The sequence below is a fragment of the Hordeum vulgare genome, chromosome 2H (genome assembly GCF_904849725.1).
Source record: "Hordeum vulgare subsp. vulgare chromosome 2H, MorexV3_pseudomolecules_assembly, whole genome shotgun sequence".
Lineage (NCBI taxonomy): Eukaryota > Viridiplantae > Streptophyta > Magnoliopsida > Poales > Poaceae > Hordeum > Hordeum vulgare.
In genome coordinates this window covers 6120472-6130260 of record NC_058519.1, presented here as the reverse complement: position 1 = coordinate 6130260, position 9789 = coordinate 6120472, and the positions used below count along the sequence as shown (strand labels likewise).

General features: G+C 47.7%; 1 protein-coding gene across 1 annotated transcript; it reads right to left on the bottom strand.

Moving 5' to 3' along the window:
• Window positions 1-185: 185 nt before the first annotated feature.
• LOC123429095 (probable carboxylesterase 5) lies at window positions 186-1891 on the bottom strand. Its single transcript, XM_045113161.1, has one exon. The coding sequence runs from the start codon at window positions 1873-1875 to the stop codon at window positions 442-444; it is 1434 nt and encodes a 477-aa protein (XP_044969096.1). The 5' UTR covers window positions 1876-1891; the 3' UTR covers window positions 186-441.
• Window positions 1892-9789: the final 7898 nt, after the last annotated feature.

The following is a 9789-nucleotide window of genomic DNA, read 5'->3' as shown; positions in this document are numbered from 1 at the left end:
GACGTGAGATAAATATTGCACATCTAGGTCATATTTTCTTTTTCTTTTTTCCTTTTTATTCTTGATTTAATTAGTCAGTTAGTTGTGTAATAACTATGTCATATCTGGGTGTATCTTAGTGACACCCATTATTTTTTCCGAGAAAAATATGACTCTAGTTGCACAACCATCGGTAGGTTGTCGAATTATGATTAAAATTTGTATAAACTTGATATATGAGAATACATGATACACCAACAGTACATAACTCAAGACCTTAAATACACCATTCATGTATAAGAAAGAAAAACACCCAAAAGTCATTTCTTTTGACCCGAGCAAGGAGCTTGTAAATAGGGTGTCATTATTGCACTTATACTGGAGCATGCTTAAGCTTAACCATTACCCTTGATCTTTTGTTTCACCTGGCCTGGATGCATGTAGATTATCATCATCCGCGCGCTAGATGAAGTTGTGAAAAACACAACTGCAAGGAGCTGTTATTGCTGATGATGCGAACCTCATGTTGGTGCTGTTTGGCCTGATAACATGCCCCAGGACTGACCCATAGCTTGTTTTGGATGCTCTTCGTCCATGTCCAATGTGTAAGCAGCTAGTACGTGTCGCCGCATCTCTGGCTTTCATGGCCGTCCCGTAGCCATGTACGTCCATATACGGCCTGGTTGGCACGCGTAGAACAGGCTGGACGGCCCTGTGCATCTTACCTTGGCATGCAAGTAGCTCTTGAACTTGTGGCAGTTGCAGCGGCAAGGGCGCCGTGCGCTGGTTGATGAACCGCACTATGCTCTCCATGAGAATCTTGCTGGTGGCACGCAGCGGGTTGTACAGGTGAAAGCCATGGTCTTCCCCCTCCGACTCCACCAATGTCACCGCGTTTTCATCATCGGCCCATGAGCAGCAGTCACGCATGCGGGATGCCAGACGACGCCCGCGGTCACGCAAGGTGTCCTTGTCGGCGACGGCGACCAGCACACGGCGGCATCTCAGCGAGGCGATATCCTCGTCGAGTGGGTTGACCCGGCGATCGTCGTTGCCCAGACGGCCGGCCGTAGCGAACGGCCAGAGCCTGTCGATGGCCTCAGGAGCAAACATTGCGATGCCGTCCCATACTGCCTCAGAGCTGGACAGCCGGTCGGTCCCCCAGAAGTATGGATGCACGATGACCAGCCCCTCGATGTAGATGCGGCTGCCACCACCGCTGGCCGCACGCACCGCCGTGTTGTAGACGATGTTCCCGCCGGCGCTGTCGCCGGCAAGGAACGTCCGCCCGAGGTCGGCGTAGTTGGAAATCCATGGATCGGAGAGGGTGGCCACCCACTGTAGCGCCGCCCATGCATCGTCGTAGGCCGCAGGAACAGGATGCTCCGGCGCGAGATTGTACTCCACGGACACGACGAGCGCCCCGGCGCGCGCCGCCAGAGACCTGATGTAGTTGTGGTAAGTCCGAGAGAAGGCGCTCTCCGTGCAGAAGGATCCTCCATGGACGTACATGACGACGGGGATCCTCTCGCCGGCAGAGGCAGCTGCAACGGAGGGAAGGAACAGGCGTGCGGACACATCGGTGGATTTGTCGACGACGACGTCCCTCGTTGCCACTCCACGGTTATCTGCCGGGTCCTCGGACGCTGCCACGAATGGGCTGTGCAGTAAGCGCTCGACACTGCCGCCCTTGTATTCCCGTATGAATGGATACAGGTCGACGGTGATGTCCTCCTCGCCGTCATCCTTCTTCCTTAGTACCGGCGGAGAACTTTTGCTTGCTTGCATCGTACGTGCTTGATGGAGCTTGCTAGTGCCTAGTAGTGGTGTGTCGATTACTTTAGTGGCAAAGAGAGCCTTGCATGCATCACGTGTCAAATCGAAATTAACAAGCATCTATATTTTGGGTTGTCTACCTTGTGGTGGCTCTGAATTAAGTTCCTTATTGGTTTTTATAGATGAAATTTGATCCCACTCCAACATGACCATGTATGCCTGCACAACTGCTAACGAATGATGGAATCGTTCGACCACTGAGTGTTGCTTCTGCAATGAAGATGAAACAGTACATTCACTGTTCATCTTTTGACCTGATATGGACATGCTGTTGGAGCCCGACGCGGTTTACGCGGACTTAAAATCAACCAACAGATTTAAAACGTTTTCCAATATTTGATGTCTTACAATTCATTTATGTCACCTTATTATATTTGGTCAGTTGACACTGTTTGAAGATGGTCAGCAATTGTCCAAGCAGTGCTGACAACATGTGAGTGACATGCTCGGTATTAAATAGGGTTTGGGGTACTGGGAGAAAAATCTGGACTACCCGCATTTCTTAGAGCATATCTAGTAGAGCCCTCAAACTCTTAAATCCTTAAACATAACCGCTTTTTTATAGTTTTTATAAAAAAACGGTGTAGACTAGAACCCTTAAATCCTTAAACCCGTAAAAAAAATTAGAAGTCCAACCCTCAAACCCCTTCCCAGCATGTAGAAGTGAGGATTGGAAGGGAAAACTGCCCCCAACCCACACTCCACTTCCCACCTCGCGCGGGAGGCATTTGGTTCCCCGCGCGCGCGAGGAAGTCGCCTCGGCCGCCGCCGCCCCGCCTCCCCCCCCCCCCCGCGCTCCGGCCGCCGCCCTGCGCTCCCTCTGCGCCCCGGCCGTCGCCCCGGCCGCCGCCCTCCGGCCGCCGCCCCGCCTCCCCCCGCGCTCCGGCCGCCGCCCCGCGCTCGCTCCGCGCCTCGGCCGTCGCCCCGCCGCCCCTCCGTGCCCCGGCCGTCACCCTCCTTGCCCCGCCGCCCTCCGCATCTCGGTCGCCGCCCACCGCGCTCCGGCTGCCGCCCCCGCGCCCCGGCCGTCGCCCCGCCGCCCCTCCGCGCCCCGGCCGTTGCCCTCCTTGCCCCGCCGCCCTCCGCATCTCGGTCGCCGCCCACCGCGCTCCGGCTGCCGCCCCCGCGCCCCGGCCGCCGCCCCGCCTCCCCTCTGCTCCCCGGCCCCGTCCCCGCCCCGCCCTGGACGCCGCCCGCCCGCGCCCCGCCTCGGCCGGCCGTCCCCGCCCCGCCCCGGTGAGTTTTTTTACTTTATAAGGGTTCTAGTCTTTGCCTCTGTTTTTCAACCCTTAAAAGTATCAAAAATAGCCAATTCTCAACCCTTAAAACTGGTTTTAGATTTAAGGGTTTGAGGGTTCTACTAGAGATGCTCTTACCACCCCACGAGATTTGCATATGCTGGCAAAAAATCTTTTTTATTTATTTAAACTGATAACGTCTAGTCTTTATACTACATAAATACTCCCTCCGTTCCAAAATATAAGACCTTTTAGAGATTTTACTAAAAGACTACATACGAAACAAAATGAGTGAATCTATATTTTAAAATATGTCTATGTGCATACGTATGTAGTTTATAATACAATCTCTAAAAGGTATTATATTTAGGAACGGAGGGAGTAGAACATAATGTCCCATCTTTCGCTCAGTTTTCTCTCCACCACCCATTCATACAACCTCCCACGCACGACCTTCACCCTTCCACCGATTGTTTTTCAGCCATTCTCTATCCCAGATCTATTTAAACCGACTTTTACCCCGTAGATCTATTTAAACTGATTTGTATCTGCTAATCAGATCAGTCTTTGGAATATTTCATAACGACTTTATGGAAAGTAACCAATCATGCTCAATCTGTAATTAATCTCTACAAAATATTTGTTAATGCCAAATATTTTGAAAAGGAATATCATGCACAAACATTACAGCTAACCAAGTACTGTTACAGATTTTGGTAAGGCCACATATCAGACAAAGATATTATATGTGTCCATGTATGTTCTCTGAGAGTTCCTATTTTACTTAACTAGGTGAATTTTCTGTGGTATTTGCTCGGAATTTTGCATTGAACATTGTATCCATCTTTCTCGTACACCCCACCCCCTTCACTTTCTCTTGTTATTCAATAGGCAAAACCATGGGAAGGGGTGACCAGGGCATCACGCCTTCGAGGTGCCCAAGTACTTGTAGTCGTCACTAGGTAGTCTATAGACCAGGTTCTAATTTTTTTTGTTTCCTATATCAAATGGTATCCATATTAAATTTATTTTGTTAGTAGATATTATTATTTTGTATATAACTTAACACAAATTAAAATTGACATATTAAGTAAATACATTTTTGTAGTACCTTTTGAAAAAAGTCGAGAGTGACTCTATACAACAAATAATCATATAATGATTACATTTAGAGAAGAACTAATTTCGGTTTTACTCCTACTAGAGTTTCTCCACAATGTCTTCCAAAAAAAAGTTTGACCACTAACAAAAAGTAGTAGGACTTTTATCAAATTTTCCATTAGTTGTGTCACACTACTAATTTTTCCAATATGAGTTCCAACAACTCATTCTTCCCTTAAGAGTGCGCTCAATTACGCCACTCGACACCGGTATCGCTCTGTCAAACACCATTGATAGGGGGTGCAATGACCTGAATTGCGTTGGACATCACTTGCTAACGCTCCATATAACAAGGGGGTCCTAATTGTCAGCACACCGATAATTAAATTAGAATAAAACATAACAACACATTACGATTCGATCACCCACGCGCAAATCTATGTTTTGTCATGATTTGATTCACTATGTGCTAAATACTAGAGTTGTAGTGGGAACACTCACAAGGGGGATTAGGAGATTTTTGTCACTTCACCGTAGTTAATGACCTTTGTTGAGACTGTAATTGTATCGAGTGGTATTTTTGAGCACACGCTTAAGAGCAAGTACAATAAGGTACAGTCAGCAGGCTGTAAGGATTAAAATACTATATTTTTGCTGAGTTGGATGAGAGAGAAGGGAAGCGGACTCTTCGTGAAGAGCGAGCTCTAGCACGTGCTCCTAAGTGCTTTGTGAGAATGAAAGGTGGACCATATATGATAAAAGCACACTGGTAGAAAAAGAGGCTTCCGTCCAGCCCCATAAGTCGCGAAACTGTAGGAACCGCGACTAATGAATTCTTTAGTCGCGGTTCGGAAGACGAACCGCGACCAAAGTCCTGGGCCCAGGGCGCTCGGTGGCCAGCTGGTGAACGTGAGGGGCTTTAGTCGCGGTTGGCCAGGCCAACCGCGACTAAAGGTCTTTAGTCGCCGGTCGCCTGGCCAACCGCGACTAAAGGTCGTTGCGCGCGGGAACGAAAAACCCGTCAAAAACCCTTTAGTCGCGGTTGGTAAAGGTCGTTGCGCGCGGGAACGAAAAACCCGCCAAAAACCCTTTAGTCGCGGTTGGGGAGGCGACCCGCGACTAAAGGGTAGCCTTTAGTCGCGGGTCGCCTCCCCAACCGCGACTAAAGGTGGGGGGCTATAAATACAACGCCCGAACCGTCGACTCCATCTCGTCTTCTCCGATCTCTGCCGCGCCGAAGGCCTGCCGCCGTCGCCCTCGCCCTCGACGCCGCCCGCCGTCGCCCTCGCCCTCGACGCCGCCCTCGCCGCCCGCCCTCGCCCTCGCCCTCGACGCCGCCCGCCGTCGCCCGCCGTCGCCCCTCGCCCTCGACGCCGCCCCGTCTCGCCCACGTACGGCGCCGCCGGCCGCTATCACCGGCCTCCCTCGCCCGCCCTCAACGCCGCCGGCCGTCTCTTGTCCGATTCACATGCATGCCCCGGGAGCCCATCATCCGTTGTCAATATAAGTTAGAATTATGCCCCGTAGAATATGTGAAACTCCTTCAAAATTAAAATAAAGCACAAAATAAATAAAACAATACAAATTAAACAGAAAACAGGTTTGGGGGGGGGGCTAAAACCCTAAACCTGCGGCGGCCTTTAGTCGCGGTTGTCCATAAGAACCGCGACTAAAGGTCCTCCGCCCCGACGGCCGCCTGGCGCCCACGTGGACGGGCCTTTAGTTGCGGTTCTTAAGCAACCGCGACTACAGGGGGGGCCTTTAGTCGCGCCTATTTGGTCGCGGTTGCGCAACCGCGACTAATGGCAGTTGCGAACCGCGACCAAAGGCCCTTTTTCCACCAGTGGCAGTACTCTTTTACAGTTAACTATTGTACAAGCTAGCTATAAAATGAGCTATAAAAATGCTTATAGCCAGCAGTTGGCTATACTATTAACCATGCTCTAATGAAAGGATGTTATTTTTTAGTAGTTGAAGCTTCAAGTGGAAATATTTAGTAGTGTGGTACTACTGATGGCAACACCGATAAAAAACCATAATTGTAAATCTCAAATGTAGCAGGTCCCTCTTTATGGTAGATGCATGATAAATTATATATACTGAGTACGTAGATAATTGCTCTGAATGAAAAGTGAGGTGATGCACACATAGATCATTAGTGTGTCATTTCCAATAAAAGTGAGTAGTTGCACTTCTCATCAACTTAAATCGGTAGTGTTCTGTCATGTTGATGTGGCCGCTAGTGTTGGTGTCAAATAAATGTGAGTAGTTGCACTTCTCGTTAGCCGCGAGTGTTAGTGACCCTAGCCGTCTACCCGTGCATTCGCATGAGTTAGTAAGAAATGGAGGAAAAATTTATAAATATGTCTTCGAAGTATGGATTATACTTATAGGTCTTGTTGGGAATATTTCCAAAAATAGTTACTTGATTGAATGATATATGTATGCATTGAAAGTATGTTTTGTATTCTTATTATATCGCTATTGTCTTCTTTTTTTAAGCATTATTATTACTTCATTACGCCATTTGAGTTGTCAGAATATTTTCGGGATTGATACATATAACATTAAAATGCAAATTTTTCTTCTTAGTAATTTCACAAATGTGATTTTATTATTATTGCATAGAAGTGTTAATAGTAGAATTGATGCAGACATCTCATGTTGTAGCACATAGGACTTCCAGTTCTATGTAGACCGCCGAAATATTATTTGGTCTTAGTTACACTAGTAGAAAAAGGGCCTTTTGTCCCGGTTCATAAGGACCTTCTGTCCCGGTTTCGGAACCGGGAAAAAAGGTCGTTACTAATGCCCTTTGCTTTTAGTCCCGGTTCTTACACGAACCGGGACAGATGGGCCTCCACGTGGCCGCTGCGGCCAGGCCAGGCACGTGGGCCTTTAGTCCCGGTTGATGACACCAATCGGGACCAAAAGACATCCACGCGTCAGCACCTGGCTGGAGCTGAGGTTTTTTTTAAAGGGGCTGGTTTAGGGGTTAATTTAGGTTGTTATTAGCTAGCTAATAGAGAAAAGTGTCCTCTCTTATATATATCCGTGCTTGGTCATCCGTCGTGCTTTGTCGAACATATTTACAAAATGTAGACACGAGTTACATGCACACATATGCATCTTTTTTACACTATATCATTTCATATTATTTTCGTCGAATGACAATAGTATTATAATCGATCATCTAACAACTCATCATCAACTTAATCATATACCAAGTTATCATATGATACACATAAAATAAAACAGAGAAACATCATAATATATATAGTCATCATATGCATCATGCATCCTAATTAATCGATCATGCCAAGTAATAATATAAACTAGAATAACTTGTATCTCATAAGATCTAGTCCTCGCTCTTAGATATAATATCATAAAACAGAATAAGTGTTGGAAATATGGCCTAGAGGCAATAATAATTAGTTATTATTATATTTCTTTGTTCATGATAATCGTTTATTATCCGTGCTATAATTGTATTGATTGGAAACACAATACTTGTGTGGATACATAGACAAAACACTGTCCCTAGTAAGCCTCTAGTTGACTAGCTCGTTGATCAAAGATGGTCAAGGTTTCCTGGCCATAGGCAAGTGTTGTTACTTGATAACGGGATCACATCATTAGGAGAATCATGTGACGGACTAGACCCAAACTAATAGACGTAGCATGTTGATCGTGTCATTTTGTTGCTACTGTTTTCTGCGTGTCAAGTATTTGTTCCTATGACCATGAGATAATATAACTCACTGACACCGGAGGAATGCTTTGTGTGTATCAAACGTTGCAACGTAACTGGTTGACTATAAAGATGCTCTACAGGTATCTCCGAAGGTGTTCGTTGAGTTAGTATGGATCAAGACTGGGATTTGTCACTCCGTATGACGGAGAGGTATCTCGGGGCCCACTCGGTAATACAACATCACACACAAGCCTTGCAAGCAATGTGACTTAGTGTAAGTTGCGGGATCTTGTATTACGGAACGAGTAAAGAGACTTGCCGGTAAACGAGATTGAAATACGTATGCGGATACTGACGATCGAATCTCAGGCAAGTAACATACCGAAGGACAAAGGGAATGACATACGGGATTATATGAATCCTTGACACTGAGGTTCAAACGATAAGATCTTCGTAGAATATGTAGGATCCAATATGGGCATCCAGGTCCCGCTATTGGATATTGACCGACGAGTCTCTCGGGTCATGTCTACATAGTTCTCGAACCCGCAGGGTCTGCACACTTAAGGTTCGACGTTGTTTTATGCGTATTTGAGTTATATGGTTGGTTACCGAATGTTGTTCGGAGTCCCGGATGAGATCACGGACGCCACGAGGGTTTCCGGAATGGTCCGCAAACGAAGATTGATATATAGGATGACCTCTTTGGTTACCGGAAGGTTTTCGTGCATTACCGGAAAAGTTTCGGGCTCATTGGTAGTGTACTGGGAGTGCCGGGAGGGGTGCCGGGGACCATCAGGAGGGGTGTTACGCCCCAAGGGGTCTCATGGGCTATGGGAAGATATAAACCAGCCCCTAGTGGGCTGGAATAAGTTCCCACTAAGGCCCATAAGGTTTGACAATGAAAAAACACAAGGTGGAAAGAGTTTCCAAGTGGGAAGGTGGAATCCTACTCCAAGTAGGATTGGAGGACTCCTCCACCTCCAATTTCGGCCAAACCTTTAGGTTTTGAGGCTGCCTTCTCCCCTCCCTCCCTCCTATATATAGTGGGGTTTTAGGGCTGATTTGAGACAACTTTTGCCACGGCAGCCCGACCACATACCTCCACGGTTTTACCTCTAGATCGTGTTTCTGCGGAGCCCGGGCGGAGCCCTGCTGAGATTAGATCACCACCAACCTCCAGAGCGTCGTCACGCTGCCGGAGAACTCATCTACCTCTCCGTCTCTCTTGCTGGATCAAGAAGGCCGAGATCATCGTCGAGCTGTACGTGTGCTGAACGCGGAGGTGCCGTCCGTTCGGCACTAGATCGGAGCGGATCGTGGGACGGATCGCGGGACGGTTCGTGGGACGGTTCGCAGGGCGGATCGAGGTACGTGAGGACGTTCCACTACATCTACCGCGTTTCTTAGCGCTTCTATTGTGCGATCTACAAGGGTACGTAGATCGGAAATCCCCTCTCGTAGATGGACATCACCATGATAGGTCTTCGTGCACGTAGGAAATTTTTTGTTTCCCATGCGACGTTCCCCAACAGTGGCATCATGAGCTAGGTTCATGCGTAGGTGTAATCTCGAGTAGAACACAAAAGTTTTTGTGGGCGGTGATGTGCGTTTTGCTGCCCTGCTTAGTCTTTTCTTGATTCCACGGTATTGTTTGATCGAAGCGGCTCGGACCGACATTACTCGTACGCTTACGAGAGACTGGTTCCATCGCTATGTGTAACTCCGTTGCTCAAAGATGACTGGCGAGTGTCGGTTTCTCCAACTTTAGTTGAATCGGATTTGACCGAGGAGGTCCTTGGATGAGGTTAAATAGCAATTCATATATCTCCGTTGTGGTGTTTGCGTAAGTAAGATGCGATCCTACTAGATACCCATGGTCACCACGTAAAACATGCAACAACAATTAGAGGACGTCTAACTTGTTTTTGCAGGGTA